This window comes from Dermacentor variabilis, chromosome 11 (assembly GCF_050947875.1).
Source record: "Dermacentor variabilis isolate Ectoservices chromosome 11, ASM5094787v1, whole genome shotgun sequence".
Classification (NCBI taxonomy): domain Eukaryota; kingdom Metazoa; phylum Arthropoda; class Arachnida; order Ixodida; family Ixodidae; genus Dermacentor; species Dermacentor variabilis.
Window position 1 is genome coordinate 105,478,883 of NC_134578.1, and position 23,068 is coordinate 105,501,950.

Consider the following 23,068-nt stretch of genomic DNA (forward strand, 5'->3'; position numbering starts at 1 on the left):
CCCTTTAGAAGAACCCCACCTATATATACTGTGGCGAGGAAAGCATACGTCGCCTTGAAGAAAAGTCCACTTGTCGAAACGTTGGCTCCAGCATTCACCTTGTTCACGTTTTGCTCATCGTCTTGAATTTCCATCTCCCGCATTCCCCATCTTTTCTCTTATTAGAGGGATGTGGTTTTACTGAAATTTAACTACCGCAAAGTAAAATTCCCACACCTGCCACTTTACATTTTTTTTCCTACATAGCTGGTGCAGAATGTTTTTGTATTTCGCCTACCGTTGTACATTCTTTTGGATTTCCACCAGGATGTGCAGCCAGCTCAGCTCGAACACAGTACTGAACAAACGTCAATTTCGCCACTGGCCATTGAAGAACCCAGCAGTGCATCCTTAGCAGCAATCATCATGGATGCAACCCCGTTAACTGGCGCTAGACCAAGGAGCCTTGAAACTAAACGCGTGGCATTACTGGCATTGTCGCCATCTGCTGAAATGGACAATAGTGTAAGGTCAGCTGACGTGTTGGTGGGTGTTGTTTATTTGAAACTTCGATCATCTACTCTCCAGACTACAGTTAAACTTTGATGTAACAAACTTCAATATAATGAAATTCTATATATAATGAAGTATTTAACTTTTTATAACCTCTTGTCCATAGAACACCACATATCGAGAACCCCAGTATAATGAAGTGTGTTTGTATATGATTTCAACGTAACGAAATTTCACTGCTGCCACAAAGGAATGCCGAGACGATACCATATTTACTTGAATCTAATGCGCACTTTTTTTCAAATGGATGTGCGTTACTATCGAGGGCGGTTTTTTTTTTCCTTTCTTTTATCACGGAAAACGGGTGCGCGTTACACTCAAGGGCACATTACAATCGAGTAAATATGGTCAATGTAAACTTCCGCCAATGCAGGTCTTCTAATGACTGAATTACAAGTGGTTGCTTTCAAACGCACCTCTCAAATCGCATGCCGCGCAACTAGAGTGACCACCGAACCGGAGCCGCACCATGTTCCGTATAAAGTCAAAGTGCGATAAGATCTTATTGTGCCGTGTGTAATGTATGCTTTAGGTGAAGGGGAAAGTATGAGGAAAAGAAGGTGGCTTCATGAGAGCCGCATTCCCGTGCGAGCAAAGAGAAAGAGGGGCAGGAGAGTGTGCTCGCAGTAGCGCAATGAAGCGTACGTGAGGGGCATTCGTGCGCATCTCGGTCGTGGCTGCACATGGCTGCAAGCGAGGCTGGGCACATACGCCGCCTCACACCCTGCTTTGGAGGTAATCTGCTGCGTGTGCAAAGAGTGGGCGTACCGAGACGACGTGGCATCACGTGTGCCATCTTCCCACACGTTTGGTATTGGAGGTTGCGCAATTTCGTCTGTGACTCGAAGCGAGAACCAGACGAAGCATTTGCTTCCCGCTGCCAGTGCTTTTCATAACGCCGTTGTCCCAGTGCGGCCAAAGCTATCAACCGCGGTGGCAGAGTGGATGCGAAAGGATGCGAAAGTGCAGCTGGCTTCGCTTAATTCGTACCGCCAATAGGAAGATATTGTCGACATGGCATGAAACGATGTCATTCATTGCTGGCTCTTTAATACGTCAAAATGAAATGCTTTCTCTTTCAGATTTGCTTTTTTTGATTGCCCGATAATTTAGAGAATTCTGTGGCTCCTCTCCATGTAAGAAAAATCTGTTGGTGACTTACTTGCGTTAAAGGCCAAATTTCAGTACAACAAAATTTTGATATAACGAAGGAAATTGCTGATTTTGCTGGCTTTGTTATATCAAGGTTTAACTATTTTATTTTCAATTCATGGGTGCCACCACCTTGGGCTGTTGCACAAACAATTTCTCAGTTTTGCACTAAGTGGCAGAAAGGTAACAACACAGAATGCAACTGTGCAACTGTTGTCATGCATGTGAATGAACCGAAGTACTGTGTGTTTGGTCCTTAAAGTTAGAAAATGACAGTGTTAGTATGCCAACATGGCTGTACTTCAACATTTCTGTAAAATTGTGGGCAGCTATGCTTCAGGAGATTCTAGAGAACCACATTACAGCTGGAAGTTGTGGGTTCAATTCTCCACTGCAATGGCAATACAGTAGAACCTTGTTGATACAATCCTGTTACTTACAATTTCCCGGCACCAATGTTCGCAATCAAAAACACAAGAAATAACACGATACAGTTATGACAATTTCCCGGCACCAATGTTCGCGATCAAAAACACAAGAAATAACACGATACAGTTATGCTTCTTTTTAACTGGTTCATATGTTCCCCAAAAACATGATCTTTAGGCACCAACGTTCACTACATCGCCAAACTGCGATCATATGATAAGTTTTCTGGCTGTGGGATCCCATGTAAACAAGAGAAGGCGTGCATGATTGGGAATACAGTTGAACCTCGCAATAACAAAATCAGCGGGGAATGCGAAAACATTCGCTTTCGCAAGAATTTCGTTGTTCCGAAATGACAGGGCACAGATAGGTAATGCAGAACGAAACTTTAGTGTCAAAATACAACAGCACTGTCGACAGTACAAAGATGGCCACCTGCTTCGATCAGCAGCGGCAGCACTGCTGTGGAGCAGTATTCTCTGTCAATTGGTTTCTGAGATACGATCACTTTTGCTAAATTTTGCATAACTCTGCACCGGACGCAGAGTAGCGGCGCTCCACGCATTCAGCTGCATTTCTCCAGCGCACGCTGTCATCCATAGGTGCCGATGCATCCGGTGCAGAGCACAAAAGTGATTGTGTATCGTATACCCAAAGGCAATCTATCGATATCACAGCTTCTTTGTCCAAATTTACGTTGGGCACCGAATCCGCACGCGATGCCCGTCGGTTGGCACCAAAACCAGTGTTCTTGAAGCAAGGGATGCGTATTCCCTGAAGATCGCTCAATGACAGCTCACTGCATGGTACTCCACGCTGCGACTGCCATCTTGGGTGCCATAAGCCATTCCACTTCGGTGGGACGTTGGTTTTCTTGTTCTTGCTGTATTTTTCTCGCCGAGGCGCTCATTACACACTGCACTAGGTGCGCAAAAACCCTTGTCACATGTCGGTAGCAACACGAGTGCCGCTGCAAACAGGCAATCAACAAATAAGATGGTGGCCCTGACGTGTTTCCAGCGCACACGATGGCTTCCGGTGCTTGGTTGTTTCTGTAAACAAAAATGGCGGTGCCCATGCAAGTGGTGTGTAGTGGTATTTTGTGAAATTTTTCTGCAAAGCAAATCGCATTTGAGCGCATTTTGGAGCCTGCTAGCCTCGCGGATATAGGTAATTCGGGGGCTTAATTTCTGGCAAATTTTGTTAATGTGGGATTGTAGGGCTGCGGCAGTTCATTGTCGCGGGATTTTGTTACCGTCTGTTTCGACTGTAGTAGTTGCCTGCCGCAGCAGCTTCCCCGTAATACTCTCCTGCCCATCTCGCGTGAAAACGTCGGCACACACTTCGTTTCCTCTCTCATTTCTAGAAAATCTCCTGGGTTGTCGCCTGTTGTCAACTGTTCACAATGAGAGTTTGCACGGGGTAATATTGGGATGCATTTTGTTCACAACCACATTTCAATGCTGTGCTTGCCTGTTCCATTTCGGGTGAACGACAACTGTACATCAGGCTTTTACTATTGTCAGCGCTGTACCGTATAGTTTCAACTCATTGACCTCTCATTTATACTGGCCGATACCTTGCATTATAAATGTTGCCTGTGTGGAAGCTATGGAATTACACATTACGCTAGTATTTATTCGTCTACAGAATTTTGCTCGCTTTCTTTAGCTGGTGAATCCTCCCGAAGCTACGGCAGCCGAAGCCAATGAGGAGGCAGAGGACGCATACTCTACTATGGATGAGGATGAGGAAGTACCCTCAAGCGATCACGGCATGGTGCCCACATCGAACCGGCGTTCTAAAACGGTGAGTAATACGGTCTTGGAACCTAACAGCACTAAAAACGAGACGAGGACAAGTTTGCAGAAGATGGTGCGCTGACTATGGACGGAGAGGTTTTATTGCACGAATGGTAGCTATAAACCTTACAAGAGGAAGAGAAGAAAAAAAAAAGCAACTCTCTTACTAAGATTCTCTTTAAAGTTGATGAATTTGGCCTCGTCCCACTGTTTTATAAATGTTTCATCAAGTTATATGAAAAAGGAAATTATTTGTGAAAAACTTTCATCGTTCTCGAAGCTTTCCATGGAAGTCTATGGATTTTTAAAGGCTATACAGAAAGTTTCTTGCTTCGAGCAAGTTGATATGCAGGGAGGATTCCTGATGCAGACGTAATCTGCAACAGCAATGTCGCTGTGCGAGTCGCTGAAAAAGTCACGAGGAAATAGTTTGCTGCTGTTTGTGCGTGCTGTCAAATGGTAAATCATCATTAAGTGCATGTGTAGCCCACAAAAGGTGTGTACCCCGGGAAAGCTTTTATAAATAATGCATGCCAGAAAAAGTGTGACTAATTTCAAAGTTTGCAGTTTGGCAGGTGTGGAGGAGAAAGAGACAGGTAGCAGTGAATCATGCAGTTTTAAGGTGCAGTGAATGCACTAATCGTAAAGGCAAGCGATTTCTCTGTTGCTGAGCCAGTGGACGTAATGCTGACACACGTGACGCCTCATTGCGACAAAGAGCTTTGAAAATTTCCTGAGCATGTTGCTTGTGATAAGTCATCAGGATGCATGCATTTTAAAACTTTAGCTCACACGTGCACTTGCTCTTGTTGCATTTTTTAGCACTGCTTGCTTGAAACACTTGTACCAACTAGCTCACCTTGCTGCGTTATTGTGGTTAGCTCACCGGTTGAGTTCAAATGAATTGAGTTCTCGTGTTCCAGGGTGGCAATCTCATTATTAGAGGATGTCGAATTTCCGGTAGCGTGGTGTGGCCAAAAGTCAGAGGTACTAATCGTCGGTTCTGTTGCCTTTGGTGGCAGTTACCCTTCGGGTTTCAGCTCGCATATTCCAGCACTCTGGGGTGCGCGCAGTTGTCATTTCGGTATAGCCCCACACAGTGCCTCTTCTCGCGGAGACTGCTCAAATGTTTCTTCTTAATTATTTCTGACGCATTTCTTCTTCTGATAAAACGTGTTTTGGAGTGCAGCTCTTAAGCAGCCGTTCCTGCGTTGAGTGTCGGTGCCCCTCACAACCGAGCGAATGAGCACAGCAAAGGATGAAAGAATGAATGCAGAGCACAGTGGGGTGTGAAAGGAGGCAATACTGAAGAGGGTGGGAGGAGGAAAGCGGAGGAGGCTGCAGCAGAACCATGAGGTGGAAGGTGGAGGAGGAAAACAGGATGAAAGGATGAAAAGAAAAGGGGGGGGAGTGCCACACAGGACATGCTCTGCGGCAGTGACCCACTGCACGTTCGCTACCTTGTCTGCGTCACCTCCGCTAGAGAATGCGCCCCACCAGCCATTTTGCAAATGTGTTCTTCCTTTTTGAACAATGAGCGACAAAACCAGTAGCTTCATCTGCCATTGCTGCTAACAAGATGCACCAGCAGAGGCTCGGCACCGCTGCCAAGAGCAACCTGCTCAGGTTCAGGTTCAAATTCTTTGCTTCAGTGTAACGCGAATTCAAAACACCTAACGAGGTGCGCTGAAGTTTCTTATTAGGGAGCATCATTATTGTCGGTGAATTTTTTGGGACACCAAATTAATAACCATAAATTTTGCTAGGGCACTTTTTTTACTTCTAGCTGTAAGCATATTCGTTTGTATACTGTCAGGGCAAGTAAAGCGTGTTTCAGACAAAGTATTGTTTGCAATTATTTCTTGCTGTACTTGTGAGTTTTCACTCATTTCCTACTGCTGGAATCTGTAATAATAAAAAAAATATTACCCTAGGGGCACGGTTTCCGCAGAAAAGTTCGACCCTCAAAGGGTTAAAAAGGCGTTTCGTTAAAAAACCGAGTTGATATGATCAGTGGTGGAGTGTTCTTGCATTGTGCTCCCATCGTAATGTGGCTGGACATCGAAACCACGCGCTTGTTTGTGCTCATCAGCAGAATGCTATAGCCACTGAACTATATTGGTGATGCTTTCACTTTTTTAGTGACTCGTGCTTCTTAAAGTGACTGGATCTTTTGGATCACAGCATGTGACAAGACATCAAGGGTGCATTTGCCTTAGTGCCTTCTGGTTCAAAGCCCACTTGCCAAGTCACATTTTTGTTTTGGTTTGTGTTTATGCAGAGTGCTAAAAGAGATAATTTTCATCCACTCGGCGTGTAAAGGAAACACTATTAGCTAATAAGGAAACGCTCCTATAAAGGAAACTCATACAGGCTTCTAGGAACAACATCTTTACAATCGAAGAAAAAATTTGTGCTGCTCTGGGGATCGAACCCGGGACCAGTACACCGTTTCACTGGCAGACGAAGCCATGTTATTTTTGCACCACTTCCAGAGCCAAATTAATACAGACGTTTATTTACGGAATAGAATCAGTCTGCCAATGTGACACATGATCCTATTCCCTCCCACAATCTACAGACATGTTCTGAGTGGTAGACAGTCTCTTTAGCATAAACTTTTGGACACACTGGTGCTCAAGCATGCTCTCCTTTCTTTCAGAAGCGTGGTCGTCCAAGGAAGGCAGCCAAACGAACTTACAATACGGTGAGCATGATACTTCCCATTATGAAATGAGTTCCATTAGGTCACATGAATTATCCATTTGTTAGTGTATTATTTGTCTGGTTAAATACATTGGCCAGCAGGCACTGAATATGGCAGTCTGCAGAAGTCTGTACAAGGCAGCCTTTGCAGCCTTGTGCTACAGTTGTATGAGAGGCTTTCAATTTCATTGGCCAGTGCAATTGGTACAACTTGTCGGCTGGTGTAGTCAGATCGTTGATCTTCGCGCATTCGTAAACCATTTTTCGATGATGTGAGGATTCTATAATTAAGCATATGAACGACAAACTACAGGATAGAATGACAAATGTCTCACTGAAACTTTATGGCAATTAATTAAAAGTATTTCTCACGAACTGCCAAAAGAATGTGTGAAAAGCAGCATGAGGTTCTTCAGGCTACTTAATTAGCTATCACAATGAAGTCCATTTTGATGACCAATTTTGTGCCTCCTAAAGCCGAGAACAGTAAACCCTCGTTTAAAAAACTGCTCTTTTTCCAAAATTGCTGAATCCGAAATATTGCTTTATTTGAAGCTTTTCATCTCGATCTACTATGACACTCTTACTGCTCTGCTTTTAATGAAATACTGCTTATATAACAAAGTCAATTTTCTGTCCAGATTACTTCCTTACAACAAGGGTTTACGGTACGGGTTTACGAGGCTGCTGGCTCCAAACATACAGCACAGAGCCCTAACGTCGCACGACGCGATGCAAGGGCATTTGTGAAATATCAGTTAGAGCCATATTTGTCTGCGGCACAAAGTCGACAAATCAGGTAGATGGAATATTTGACACACATTTCTGAGTGTAGTCTTTTACTTTACTTTTTTTTAATGTGAGGTTTTTCCCGCAAAACATTTATGATTGCTACAGGAGTCATTGGACCAGAGAGGTAAAACTGCGTGTCCTGCTATATTTTGAAATATGATAGGATATCTTGTTCTTGATTGCGATGTTGCCTTTTAGCTGTCTAAAAGCGGGCCCGGTGCATTCTATCTTTGCTGTAAACAGCAGGTGTAAGCTCGGGAGTGGGCTGAATGTGTGTATCTATATGTAAGGGTTTTGAACAGTTCACACAGAAGAAAAAAAATGATTATGCAGTGGCCTATGGAATCAACGTATCTCTTAAGTGACTTCAAGCCAAACAGTTTATTCGCTACTCATCTTCCATCTACTGCAATCAGCTGTTATAAACACGAAAATACTGTAATGTATCGATTTAATTTGTTCCGGAGCACTAAATTGGCTTGGATACTTAAAAAGAGCACTACAAACAGCAATCAAGGAATACAAACTAGCCGGTTATAAATTCTTCATGAGGCCCACTCTAGAAATGTGTGTGTTGTCTGGTCACATCACTGTACGTCTGATCTATCAAACCTTGAGGCTGTGTGGAAGAAAGCTGTTAGATTTGATTGTAATCGATATGATTACAATTTCTTTCATTCTCTGCATGCTGGCCTGTTATCCCTTTAGTCGTTAAAATAACTTGCAGAGCCTCAAAACGTTCTCATGAAGCATTAAAAAAATTGAATGGTGGCATGATAAAGCAAGCATAGAAACCAGATATTCTTCCTCTACCCCACACAACTTAAAACAAATGCAACAAATGATTGAGGATTTAAGCTAACATAGTCTGAGTAGGGTTCATAATTGATATGCAAAAGACAAAGGCAGTGTTCAAGAGCCTGGAAAGAGAATGAGAATTCTTGATTGGCAGTCGGCCTCTAGAATCTCAGTGGAAAATATGTTTGTCTAGGCCAATCACAAGGGACCCTGATTATGAGAAGGAAATTTGCGGAATAAAATTGAATTCGAGGCCATATGGCAAGTATTACGAAGTCATGGCATGTACCAAGAGCAACGGATCGAAAAGTGTTAGGCATAAAGTTAAGAGAGCAGTGTCAGGGTCTTTCAGTACTTTTCATCTGGTCATGAAACTTCCCCGAGAGTATCATATAGGGACCAATATAGGTGGCACCACATATAGAGACACATATATAGACACATATAGGTGGCACCTAGTGGCGCAAGTAGAAGGCCAACAATTGGCAGCTCCGCATAGCCAGACTGCGTGATCGTGCAAATCTTTCACGAGCAAAGGCACCTGTCCCGCATTTATTTTTGTGTGTTTGTAGAGCGAACATGCAACGGGAAATTTTGGCAGAATGATTTTTTGATCGATGTCGCAGCCCTAGCCCGTAGTAGCCTTCCTTGCACAAACTTTCGTTTGGCTGTGTCTATGTGCACTTTGTCTAGTTAGTCAATTGGATAAGTCAGCTATATTTGGTTAGCTAGTTCAGTGCGTTAATTATAAGTTGCTAAGTTAGTTACATTTGCTGACTTATTATAGTTAGGTAGGTTATTAGTGAATAATTTTATTTCATTTACATAATTAATCATTTACGTTTGGCAGTTTGATTAGGTAATGAGTTTTGTTAGTTACCTTATTTATTTACTTTAGTTGGTGTATTGCTTAGTTACTATTGTGCATTTAGTTAATTGATTGAGTCATTTTTGTTACTGTAGTTTCTTACGTTACTTAGTATTAACTGAAGCAGCAGGAGCTTGATATGGGCGAGTTGGTGTAACATACTCGAAGAAAAAACAGTGCTACAAAAATACAGACTAAAAGAATGATATGTACGACGGACTAGCACCTGTGTCCTTGTAGTGCTGCTTTTTCTTCAAGCTTATTATGAAGTTTTGTTAATGTAGTTGTTGGATTATTTAATACCGTAAAAACCAGAATATAAGTCGAACTTTTTTTCAAAAAACCATTGTGAAAAGTCGCCCCTTGTCTTATATACCGGACATTGACGGAAAAAACTACGGAAGTCTTGCAACAATGGGTGGATGAAGTAAAGAGCCGCCTTCGCCATCACCATCAGCAGCAGCGCGGCATGGTGACATTGTGGCACCGCCAATTTGCGTTTACATGTCCAAAGTTATATTGGTTAATGGCTGCTTTTTCACATTTTGTTTCAAAATGAGCGGAAGCTGACGGCAATTGACCGTCGCCTTCAAGAAAAAGGCGATTGAGCGCGCGGAAGCCCACAGCAACCTCGCAGCACAGCGCGAATTTGTAGTATCTGACAAGAGCATTCGGTACTAGCGGAGGCAGAAGCAGCAAACCAACAGAAAACGTCATTTCATGGGCGGACCGCAGAACTGGAAGACAAGGTTGCGGAGTTCGTCTGGGAGCTGTTTGTAAGATCGCTGCCTGTGACTGCCGAATGCATCCCATTTGAAATCTGTAGAGATCGCGCGCGCCTCTGGACTGGGCAGCGAGAGCACTCGTCATCCAACTCTAGTTCGAACGACTCTGATTCGGAGTAGCACTTGTGAACTTCGTGCCCTTCTATGTACTGTACACATGGCCAATTTTTAACAGTATCGTGCGACCATCGACCCGCGTGTTTGTCAGCACCTTATCATCATGGCACAGAGCAGCGAAATAGTGAAAGTAAACGCAGGTGTACACATGGGCGTATCTCGTTTGTTTCGCCACTCAGCGTCGTTAATAAGGTGCTGACATGCATGCGGGTCGATGGTCGCGCGATACTGTTAAAAATTGGCCGGGTGCACATGCGAGCAGCATTTAAATAAATACTGTTGCATTTGTTTCAAGGTAAGGGTGTCTTTCGGTACTTTTGCCATTGAAAAAGATCTTTTTTTTTTCATTTTTAGAATTCGTTAGTTCGGGGATCGACCTTTATTCTGGTCTGACCTATAGTCCGGTTTTTACGGTATGTTCGGTTAGTTAGTTGTTAGTTTGATAATTAGTTTAGTAATCATGTTTGTGTGGTTAGTTTAGTACAGTTGATTTGCTTTTAGTGATTACTTGGCAATGAGTAATTTGTAAGTAGTTGGTAATTACTTTAGTAATAATTTAGAAATTTAGTAACAATTAGTAATAAGTTTAGTCATCTAGTAGTTGGTTTAGTAATTCGTTTACTAATCAGTTGGTTAGCTTTACTAGTTTGAAACGCTGGTCGTTTTACGTACAATTGCATAAAAGTGTGACTTGAACTTGCTGCATAGTCGGTTTCCAATGATGGAGTAGTGCAACTGTACCATTTGAATTATGAATTAAGCCGCTGTTGCAAATGCAGTTGAACCTGTAAATGAAACAAGGCGTTCTAGTTGTTTCAAAATTGTTCACGTTTAAGTTTCTGAAAACTGTTCAGAAACAGGGTGGCGATTTGCACATTGTGTCGGCTATATTCACACACGAGTACATGCAGTCAACCCCTGCGCAGTAGCGAGCGTTCACACAAGAATACCTGTGGTGTCCGTTCGGCGTCCGCTCCAGTTCTACTTGTGCCAGCACCGGGGTGCGCCCACTGCGGGCGCTATATTAAGCTCTCCTATAGCGTAATGCGGAAGTTTCGTGACCAGATAGAAAGTATTTAAGGACCCTGGTGGTGTGGATTGGAAAAAAAACGAGGCTGGCCGATATTCTAGTTGACATTAAGAGAAAAAAATCTGAGAACATCTGAGCACTTCTTGTGAGTTGGGAATGCGAAAGCATTAATGGCCAATTCAATGCTGCTGAGTAGTCCTTCGAGTTATGAACTCCTCGCGGGCAAGTGAGCGTGTAGAGACGCTTGGCCAATGCCTCCTAGATAGCACAAAAGCCTGATGCACTTCAATCCGTGATGTCAAGCTACCTTGCCCAACTGCCACAGAACCTAACGGGGATGCTCCCGAGTAAGCCCCGGTGATTTCAACAGCACCGCTTTCGTCACGCCGGGCTTAGCAGTGGAAATTTCGGTCCAAGTAGCATGATGTCATAAAGCAGAGTGCACAGGCCTGCTACCCAGGGGGTTCTGGCTAAGCCTGGTGGTTACGACACTCGGCTTCTGGGCGTGGGCTCGTAGGTTAGAAACTCGCTGCCGCCAACATTTTTATTTTAGAATTTATTTTGTTTCTTTATGCACTAATTTCTTCATAGCGATTACGAACGATTACCATGGCAAAGTTAAAACGCATGTGAGAGCTTGCGCGTACAAGGAACGCATGCTTAACACGCTTCCGAGAGCGAGAGTGAGGGTGCCGTGTTGTTGCGATGTCTTCTCCCCTCGCGCATTACCTGGTGTGCCACTGTGGTAGGTGTTCCTTTTGCCCGTTCTGCTCCGTCGAGGCGCGCACGTGATGTGGCATCGCAGCCAATAAGAATTTAGGTGTCGTTTTCCTGTTAGATGCTGGCTTTTTCGCTCAATGGGCCATTTAATGCTTTCGCATCAAGATGAAGCTAGGCATGCCATGTAATGCATAGGGTAGATAACTGGTGGGTCATTAGAGTTACAGAATGGGTTCGAAGGGAAGGGAAGAGCAGTCAAGGAAGGCATAAAACTGGGTGAGGTGAAGAAATCAGGAAATTTGCAGGTGCAAGTTGGAATCAGCTAGAGCAAGACAGAGGTAATTGGGGAACGTAAGGCAAGGCCTTCATCCTGCAGTGAACATAAGAATAGGCCTGTGATGATGATGCTCAAGTGATGACTGTCGGCTTGCTGGTAACCTTTTGAAAAGAAAAAGGTATGGTTCTAAAGTAGAAAGTACAGTAAAAGTGTACTGGTACTTGCCTACAGGGCAGAAACATCAACAGGCTAATGAAAAGGCTTATGAAGAAGTTGAAGGGCCCCTCACCAGGTCTGCCCATTTTTAGCTGAAGCGCAGAGCATACAATGCACGCTAACAATCGTGTTTGCAAAGTATTACATTGCTACGCGCCACGGAAAGGTCTGAAATTTCAATCTGAACACCGTTTTCTATTTCCCTCGTGGCGATCGCACTCCAAGCTGGATGGTGACGTACATGTGTTCCTGCACATACGTACTCGTGTTCGCAGTGTGACGTTAATCATCGAGACACGTGACTTGAAGAATTATTCAAGGCAATATCTGTCATTTGCGTGATCTGTTGCTTGAATTGACGACGTAAAGCTTAGAGAAATAATAAAACACAAACCGAACGTCTGCACGTTTTTCTTTCACTTTGCACCGCAGCAAGAGAGATGTACTTCCCTTTCGTCTGATTGTCCCAACCGTTGTGCAATTGTGCGCACAGACACCGAAACTTTGTCATTTTCTACCATGTTCCAGCACGGAATCATGCTCTGTGATCCACTTGTGTCTGCCTCGGTATTCATGTAGCACTGACTTATAGCACTAGTCAGATGTCCTCGTGCACAGTGCGCAAAACCGTGCACTGCGCGAAACGAGACAATCACAACAGCTCGTGTGTGATGCCGTCAGTGGGAGTGCGACGCACTGCAAGAAAGCGAGGAGAAAAAAAAAAAAGTGGCGGGGCCCGTGATGTATGCGTTGCACGATACTCGAGGTCCAGTAAGGGAGAATGCAGGGAAGCAATTTTGCTTGTGGAGGCTAGACGGGACAGGTGGAGAGAGTGTCTTGCTTGGTAGTGGAGCTTGCCTGCCGAAGTCACGGGTTCACAGCACTGAAATATTTCTATCTCAGCTATTAATGAGCCGATCTGACCATATGGGAAATGATTTGGTGCCGCAGAAAATTTTGACTTAGCTGACTTTTAGAGATACGCGAGTTCGAGTTAATAAGGTGTTACTGTATCTAAACAAGATAACTTGCCCTGCACAGGTTTTAAGTCACTTGGTGGTGGACAGTTCGCTTTACATCGTTTCACTGTCAGATGATGCCATGTTATTTTCGCACCGCTTCCAGAGCCAAATTAATACAGACATTTATTTACGGAATAGAGTCAGTCTGCCAATGTAACACATGATCCTATTCCCCCCCACAATCTACAGACATGTTCTGAGTGGTAGACAGTCTCTTTAGCATAAACTTTTGGACACACTGGTGCTCAAGCATGCTCTCCTTTCTTTCAGAAGCGTGGACGTGCTGGAAAGGCAATCAAACGAACTTACAATACGGTGAGCATGATACTTCCCATTATGCAATGAGTTCCATTAAGTTGCGTGAATTATCCATTTGTTAGTGTGTTATTTGTCTGGTTACATACATTGGCCAGCAGGTACTGAATATGGCGGTCTGCAGAAGTCTGTACAAGGTAGCCTTTGCAGCTTTGTGCTGGAGTTGTACGAGAGGCTTTCAATTTCATTGGCCATTGCAATCGGTACAACTTGTCGGCTGGTGTAGTCAGATCATTGATCTTCGCTCATTCGTAGACCATTTTTCAACGATGTGAGGATATTGTAATATATGTATATTATTACGATATCGAGAGATGCTCAAGAGACGAGTCGCTGCGAGAACGAATGAAGTGGGTCTGTGCCCTTGGCGCGAGCAAGGGTCAGCCTGACTGTCTGGCTCCAGTGTAAATAGCCTGTAAATAGCCTCTCTCGTTTGTGTCATTCCACGCGTAACATTCTGGTAGAGGTTAGCGATCTCCGTCCTCGCCATGGAACTCTGAAGTAGTCGGTACATCGAGCTTGTCACCAGGCCTCCCGGTGACGAGACCGCCTCTGCAACGGCTTCGGCTTGACTGACTGCTCCAATCGTCACGGTCGCCCAACATCGCGACCCTGGTGTGTTCTCTGGCCGGGAGGGACAGGACGTTGACGAATGGATCAAGCTCTATGATCAAGCACGCAAGTGCTAATAACAGGTGGGACCCAACGATTATGCTCGCTAGTGTCATCTTTTATCTCGGTGGCACCCCACGCATGTGGCACCAAAAGCATGATGACAAGATAACCAGTTGGGACAGTTTCAAAGAAAAGCTATGGGAACTGTTTGGCGGCCCCACTGGGCGCAAGGTTGCTGCGAGAAAGGCTCTTGCATCTCGTGTTCAGACATCTACAGAGCCGTATGTTTCATACATCCACAATGTCTTGGCTCTATGCCGCAAAGCTGAAGATACTATGACTGAAGCAGATCAAGTGGCACGTGTGCTAAAAAGCATCGCCGATGACGCTTTCGATTTGCTTGTTTCAGCAACGTCTCGACTATCGACGCCATCAGAAAAGAATGCCGTTGCCTTGAACAAGCTAAGAGCTGCCGTATCACACACCACATCACGTGGCTACCCAACACTGCTGCTACGTCGGCATGTGAGGGTCGACCGCGTCAGACCACCACGAGTGACGACATAACTCATATTGTTCGCCGCGAGCCTGAGGCCACCTGTTCGCCAGCTTTCTCCATGACGCCTACCGATCTGCCAGCAACCGCGATTGCTATGATTTAGGCCGTCGTAAGACACGAATTTGAGAACATTGGTCTTAATTTCGTGCATTCAGCGTCTCAGCCCAGCGTTCCCCAGTTCCCTAGAGGTCCTCCTCATCTCCGGCAGTCCTTTTCTGCCACATCTCGCCGCAACCCGTCCGAATGCCGTACCCCTGATGACAGGCCCATCTGCTTCCACTGCTGTCGCATCGGCCACGTCGCTCGTCACTGCCGCAACCGATAACCACCACCTCCTCGGACATATGCCGCCACTTATTCCTGCACCTTTGGACCTTCTGTTCTGTATGCCACCCGCCATGAACCCACTGCTGCTGATGCCCCTGCCCCGAACTTTCACTACAGCCGCTCGCCCTCACCTTGACGCCATTAGTCACGTTCTCCCCAACCTCGTTGCCTATCGCCTCCCGGATCCAGCCGGAAAACTAGGCGCTGCAGCTTCTGGAGGTGAAGCTGCGTTGTCGACCCTGCCCTCAAATCCTCTGCTCACGTTACCTACGAACCAGAACTTTCCTGACATTGACGGCTATCCTGTCATGGCACTCATCGATACAGGAGCATATCTTTCTGTTATGGGTGCTGCTCTTCGACAACAACTGAACAAACTACTCACCCCAGCATCGGCATGTGTCGTCCGCGTTTCGGATGGCGGTACTGTGCCTATCATCGGCATGTGTACGGCATATGTCAACATCGCCGGCCGCCACACTCCTGTTCTCTTCACCTTGATTGCTAATTGCCCCCAAGACCTAATTCTTGGCCTCAATTTTCTCTCTGCGCGTTATGCTATTGACTGCTCTGCCAGTAGCCTTCGCCTTGAGTTGCCGATTCTCGCAGAACCTTCTGACGCACCCCAGTGCCGCTTACGCTGCACCGGCTTTCTTCGCCTGCCACCAAAGTCAATATCCGATATTGAACTGTTGTATTACCCACCAGTTCCTGATGTCGAGTACCTTGTCATTCTTCTACCCGACATTCCACTGCAGTATGACGTTACCATGCTTCACAGTATACTCCGCACTCGCATGCCTATGTTTAACTTTGCATTGGCAAAGCAAATTCTACCGCAAGGTATTTGCCTTGCCAAAGTTGATTGTCTCAGGTGACCATCATGTGGCAGCTTTATCGACCGATGTTCCTTGCGAGCTTAGCAGGCTCCTCGCGCCAGTCTCGGGCGCCGATCCCAACATAAAGAAAATGGTTGCGACAGGCCTGTCCTCTGCACAGGCTGAAGACCTTTGCCAAGTATTATCGTCCTACCGAGGTATTTTCAACTTCGACAATTGCCCTTTAAGCCAGGCACTCGTGGTCAAGCATCAGATTCTTACTGGCGATGCTACTCCTATTCAACGACGACCTTATTGAGTTTCTGCGTCCGAACGCTGAGTAATTCAAAGCAAAGTGAACAAAATGCTAGAAAAAAAAATTGAGCCTTCTTCCAGTCTCTGGGCTCCACCTCTGGTGTTGGTTAAGAAGGATGGCACGTGGCGCTTCTGTTTAGGCTACCGTCATCTGAACAACGTTATTAAGAAGGACGTATAACCGCTCCCACGTATAGACGACGCCCTTGACTGCCTCCATGGTTCCAGCTATTTCTCGTCTATTGATCTTTGTTCTGGATACTGGCAGATCGCTATTGACGATATTGTCATGTAGCAGTGACGATGAGGAAAGCAGCAATACTGGGAATGACGAAACTAACATTTTATTGGGCGAACGTGTGCCCTCAAAAAAAAAATGCTATACTCAAAGAAGGGCGACCGCGGCAAACACAGTTGGCGATTGTCGAAAACCTAATCTGCGGGTCAAGCGCGTCAGCTTTTATACATCAGTCATCGAATGTTCCAGAGTAATCGCTGGGACCCGCGTGTCTTCCACAAAGTTCTATGTTATTTGCGTTGCGCATACATGCAATCAGATTACACAAAGTTCAGTCACAGACAGCGGATGGAACCATCAATAACATTCCAGAAAATTCCTATACATGCAGGCGTGTTCTGAGAAGTGCGATAACATTTGTTAGGCGGTGTAACGTGGTCGCCCGATAAAGACAAAGAAGTATGCGTGTCATTAACCCCTCTTAAGAAGCACTGTCCCGACGCTGAAAATATAAGAGAGCGAAACACAAAAGGACACTTATTAAACAAAAGTAACAAAACAACGAAAATTCCAAAGGTCATTTACACAAAACTAGCATCCAAACCACATAATCGATAAGGCTCTCCTGCTAACAATGCAAAGACGTAGCGCTCCCTGCATATGTTTCCTGGTAAAGATTACTAGCAAATGACGTCACTTGCCTTCCATATATTAAAAAACCAGCCTAGAAACTGATTTCATTGTTGCTGCAGCACCGCTACAGGTAGGCAACGCATAGTTCGGACTACGGAGGGGCATCGTGAATACGAGGCGCGCCAAAGGGAAAAGAAATGAGAGTACGACCAGTGGCGGCATGCTGCTGCTGGTTGTGTTGCCGTGGAGTTTCAACACATGGGAAGTCTGCACATCCACTTTCTCCTGCGGCTAAATAATGTGGCGGAGGAGAAGTTGAGGAATAAAGCATTGCATACCCCCCTGAGCAGTCGTGGTGGTTTTCAACACCTGCGCTGGACATCCACTTTCGCAGGGCTGCAATGGGGAGTCACTTTTCTTTATCACCTTAAATGAAAGTCTCTCGAAATAAATTAAGGCTGCTAAATATGTGACATGTACGCTATCACAAGCACTTCATCACACGTTTGTACTTGTACCGCTACAAAAAGATCAGCTCTTTATGCGTCTAATTGCAGTTTCGGTGAAATTTTTTTTTTTTCAAAAAGTAATGTATCAGTGGATAAGGACATTGGCATGTCATGTGGTGTATTGAAGTTGCACACGTAGAAAGTGATTAGAGTAGCCTGCAGAAGTATATGTTGTTACATTACAGAAGTCACATATAAAGATGGCTTTACATTATTTACAAAAGAGACAACAATGCGTAAACAAGATTGCTGTCAAGACAGATTCCACCTCTACACGTGAAATCGCCTTCTGACTGGTGCCACTCTTGGTTTTGTCAATAGTGTAATGGTCAGTCACGAGATGGTGCCATGTATCCATTGGTGCGCTGTCACCGTTTCATGTTTTCAAAGCCACTCTTGTTTTTTTCTCCCTCTCGTTTGTTTTGCCCAGTGCTATTGAACAAAATGGCAGCTTGACAGTTGTGTGTCGTTTCGTTGGCTTCGTGCCAAATCCACTCAATCCGCGACCCCAAAAGATCTGGTCACCCTGCGTACTCAACAAAACCAACAGGTTATGGGCCCAGGACGACGCATCGACCACTTTTTGGAAGAAATAAGACAGATTGCCTTGGTTGAGTGATGAAAAGTGCGACCACGTTGAAGCAGGAAACGTCGAGCTACACCGCATTCACTACATCGTGCCGATGTCTTCAGAAGTTTAGACAGGTGTGAGCATTGTGAAACTGTCGGGAAGAAGTGACTGACAAGCGGTGTGCGCCCGCGAAGAAAAGTGAGAAGTGCGTATTTTTTTTTCGTAAAACGGACCATCACGTGACACCGGCATTGCTGCAGGCTCCATGTTGGATATGTACGGAAGACACTTAGACACGTCCGGCGTGAGTGTGGCAAAACTGTCAGGAAGAAGCGGCTGACAAAATCTTTTCAGTGGATGTTAGTGGCGAATTTTTTCGGGAGGAAGTGACCGGCAAATCGTTTTCGCGTATGCTAATTGAGGAATAGCTCCGAAAGAGAAGTGCGTTGTCCCTCTTGCGTTAGAGGATCAGCGAACATGTCAGCATTAGACGAGTTTAGACTGCCGAAGTTGTCATCAGATAACTATCACATATGGTCGATAAGGGCAAGAGCAGCTCTCGTACAGAAGGGGTGCTGGGAAGCGATCCACCCTGGATTCTCGAATAGAGAAATGAACGAGCGAGAACAGCAGACCTTCAACAAGGCCCTGACCTTTCGGTTCCTTATCGTCCTGGACAACTACCTGGATGACATCGGGACTTGCAGAACTGCAAAAGAAGCCTGGAATACGCTGCAGGAAATGCACCTCAAAGTTTGGACTCTTGCATATAGTCCAGCTGATGCTCGACTTTTTCAACTTAAAAGTGAAGAGAGACGAGTCAGTGCAAGATTACCTGGGAAGATTGATGGTGCTGCATGGGAGGTTGTCAAATGCAGGCAATGCATTTACAGACAGAGCGGTTGCATTAGTGATGCTAATTGGGCTTCCTGACACATACGAACTGCTCATTCTGAATTTGGAGCAAGATGAACAAACCCTCACGACCAAAGCAGTGAAGACAAGGCTGCTGATCGAAGAAAACAGAAAGCTGCGTCGTGACGAAGATCGGTTAAGCGACGAAGAGAGTCGGACAAGGGCCCCGATCACTAAAGCTCGATTAAGGACTGAAAGCAAGCAACCCAATGTGAAGGTGCATCATCAACTCAGTCAAGAAGGGCGATAAGTTTCGTCAATGCACCTCAAGTATGCAAAAGAAGAATGTGCGATGCTTTGCTTGTGGCAAGCGAAGGGGATGACCAAAAGAAGAGAAACTCATCACAAGCAAAAATTGCAACACAGATGGCTTTATGTGCCAAAAATGTGATAACAGCGCCTCCTCATGTGTGGCATCTTGATAGCGGTGCTACAGATCACATGACATCGCACAAGGCAAAGGTCACTGACTTCAAGCCATGCGAGTCAGGAGTAGAAACTGCAAATAAATAATCCATGAGTGTCATGAGGAAAGAAAGAGTTCAGATTCAACTATCTGAAGAGTGTGGTGGGTCATTCATCACGCTAAAAGATGTCCTTTATGTGCCCGACTTGAACGGCAACTTACTATCAGTCGGTAGAATTGAAGAGCAAGGTTTGCACATGACGTTCGCTGGGGTCAAAGCCAAAATTACAAAGGACACCGGTGAGCTGATCTTTACTGCAACTCGAAAAGGAAGACTGTTCTCTGTCAACGAAGAAATAATGTCGACGAAGATGGTAAAGATAAAAGACAGCTTTGTGGCCCAAACAAATAGGCCACCTTCACCAGGATGCTGTTCGACGCCTTTGTGGAGCTAGTGAAGACTCTGTGAAGGACAAACGTGACACATGTTGTCTGGAAAAGCTAAGGCGAAGCAGTTTCCCAAAGGGTGAGGCAACACGGGCTAAGATTCTACTTGAGCTGGTGCATTCAGATGTGGTTGGAAAGATCACATCAACGGCCAAAGGGGGCTCCAGTTACTTTGTAACCTTCACAGACGACTACTCAATATATACTGTGTGTACCCCATGAAGGCCAAAAGCGAAGTGCTTCAGGAGTTTGATAAGTACAGACACATGGCGGAAAATTTGCACAACACGAAGGTGAAGAGCTTGCATAGTGACACTGGAGGAGAGTACACAAGCAAAGAGTTCGAGTACCTGGCCAGGCATGGCATAAGGCGCCAGCTGACCATTCCTGGCATGCCTGAGCAGAATGGAGTCGCAGAGAGAATGAACCAAACATTGCTTGACAAGACAAGGTGCCTTCTCATCGAATCAGGTGTCACTAAAAAGCTCTGGGCTGACGCCGTTGTCGCTCCAAGTCACATCAGAAACTAGTGCCCATCGAAGACGGTTGGAGGAGAGTCACCAGAAGCTCTGTGGACAGTGGGAGAAGTGAAACTGTACCACCTAAGAGTGTTTGAGTGTAGAGCATGGAATGAACGAAACAGAGGGTGCAAGGGGAGCAAGTTGAACCCGAAAGCAGAAGAGTGCATACTGGTCGGCTACCCAGAAGGAGTGAAGGGGTACAAGCTGTGGAACCAGAAGGAAGATCGCTTCTTTGTAAGTTGGCATGTTACCTTTGAAGAAGAGTCCTTCCCATGCAAGCTTACCCAAGTTGCAAGTAGCAAGACTGAAGCACATATCGACACTTATTGCACAATCACGTTACAAGTTGAAGACAGCTTGAGCGAGCCACATGATGTTCGTAGTTCAAATTGCAATGATACTGATTACAACTATGCTGAAGCAGTTGGCTCATCAGCTGATGAAGACAAGGCAACTACACAGGACAAAGGAGCTACGCAGTGACTGTCCAGCATGACAGATTGTGGCACACAGGCACTAAGACGGTCGGAAAGACTAGCAAACAAGAAACCACGTCAAAGTGAATATCACGGCTGCTACATAGCCATGCAAAACAGCCAAAGAGATCCAGAAACTCTACACAAAGTCTTATCTGAACCAGACTAGGAGAAATGAAAAGCAGCTATACGGAGTGAACTGGACAGCCCCGAAACTTCCAATACATGGGAGCTAGTGCCAGGACCGAAAGATCGACAAGTCGTGAAATGCAAGTGGGTGTTCCGCAAGAAGTACGACGAAAATGGTGACCTAGAGTGATACAAGGCACGGTTGGTTGCATGCGGATACTCACAAGTGAAAGGTACCGATCACAAGGAAACCTTCTCTCCTGTATTGAAGCTGAAGTCCGTCAGGACACTGCTGGCCATCCATAGCAGTTGAGAGGAATTGGAAGATCCACCAGGTGGACATCACGGCAGCATACTTAAATGGCATTCTGAAGGACACCGTCTACATAGAACCGCAGCCTTTGAATGACTGTAAGAAGGATGAAGTCTGCCTTCTGAAGAAGAGTCTTTATGGGCTACAACAGTCTCGAAAGAAGTGGAACCTTGCTTTGGACAAATTGCTCAAGTCGGAAAGGATGACAAGATCAAAAGCGGGACCCTGTGTTTATGTCAGCAAGAAGAACCTCATCGGAGTCTACGTTGATGACTTGCTGATCATCGCAGAAGATGAGAAACAGATTGCCGACTTCAAGAGCCGCCTAGGTGAAGAACTTGATGCAAGAGACTTGGGTGAAGCTAGCCACCTCCTTTCCATATGACTGAAGAAAGAAAAAAATGGAAAACTAACACTGGACAAGACGGCCTATGCTAACGACACACTGGAGACATTTGGCATGTCAGATGCAAAAGCAGCATCATCTCCTTTGGATCCTGGAAGCAAGTAACAAAGAGGAGACAACAAATAACCCATCAAGTGAGGACCTGCCCCGCAAGTACTGACAAGCAATTTGTGTGTTGCTTTACCTGGTCGGAGGCACAAGTCCAGACTTGGCTTTTGCGACTATTTACATGAGCCAGTTCAATGAACATCCCACAGAAGAACACTGTAATGGCATAAGGCACATTCTTCGCTATGTGGAACAGACAAAGAATAATGCACTAGTCTACCAGAGAACTAGGAAGTGCATACAAGCCTTTTGCGACGCAGACTGGGCTAGTGACAAGGCTGACAGGAAGTCATTCAGTGGGTGTGTGTTCACGCTAGCTGGTGCTGCGATTTCCCGGAGTAGTAAGAAGCAGCAAAGCACTGCATTGTGAACAGTCGAAGCAAAATATGTAGCAATGTGTCACGCTACAAAGGAAGTAATGTGGCTCCAAAATCTCATGAAGGAACTTAATGCGCACGAATTCATGCACGAACCACAGATTTTAATGGCTGACAACCAGGGTGCAATTGGGCTTGTGGAAAGCCAAGTTACTTCAGATAGAAGCAAACACATTGACCTCAAGTATTATTTCCTGAGAGAAAAGGTCGAAGAGGGAAAGTTACAACTCCAGTACATCGAATCGTTGAACAACTGCGCCGACCTCTTCACTAAGATCTTAAATGGAAGAATGACTCTCAAGCACTGTGAATGTTTGGGCATCAAAAGTGTGGGCGCAATGACAGTCCAATAAGGGGAATGTCAGTAGTGTAATGGCCAATCACGAGATGGTGCCATGTATCCGTTTGTGCACTGTCGTCATTTCACCTTTTTCAATGCCACTCTTGTTTTCTCCCTCTCGTTTGTTTTTGCCCTGTGCTATTAAACAAAATGGCAGCTTGACAGTTGTGTGTTGTTTTGTTGGCTTTGTGCCAAATCCATTCAATCCACGACCCCAAAAGATCTGGTCGCCCTGCGTACTCAACAAAACCAACAGGTTGCGTCATGACATAACCCCTGCATGGAAAGGCGCCTTCTCAGTGCTAACTATAAAGGAACTGAACTCTATGCAAAATAAGGCTTCAGCCCACACATATGTACGTCAATGGGGACAGGCATGCCCAGAGGAGCTATCTCGTAGTTAACATCGCCAAGCTGACACAATATCGTGTACTAGGGCGAATCAGAGAGTCTTTGCCCCTATA

The 23,068-nt window shown here is 45.3% G+C and overlaps 1 protein-coding gene across 12 annotated transcripts in view; it reads left to right on the top strand.

Moving 5' to 3' along the window:
• LOC142563987 (uncharacterized) overlaps nt 1–23,068 on the top strand; it is a 128,325-nt gene that overhangs the window by 71,101 nt on the left and 34,156 nt on the right. For 7 of the 12 annotated variants that reach the window (XM_075674752.1, XM_075674759.1, XM_075674758.1 and 4 more), the window contains 3 exons: nt 3,805–3,942; nt 6,598–6,642; nt 13,537–13,581. In XM_075674752.1, coding sequence (XP_075530867.1) covers nt 3,805–3,942; nt 6,598–6,642; nt 13,537–13,581 — 228 coding nt within the window. The remainder of the gene's footprint in view (nt 1–3,804; nt 3,943–6,597; nt 6,643–13,536; nt 13,582–23,068) is intronic. The other 5 variants (XM_075674756.1, XM_075674761.1, XM_075674760.1 and 2 more) reach the window with 2 other exon arrangements.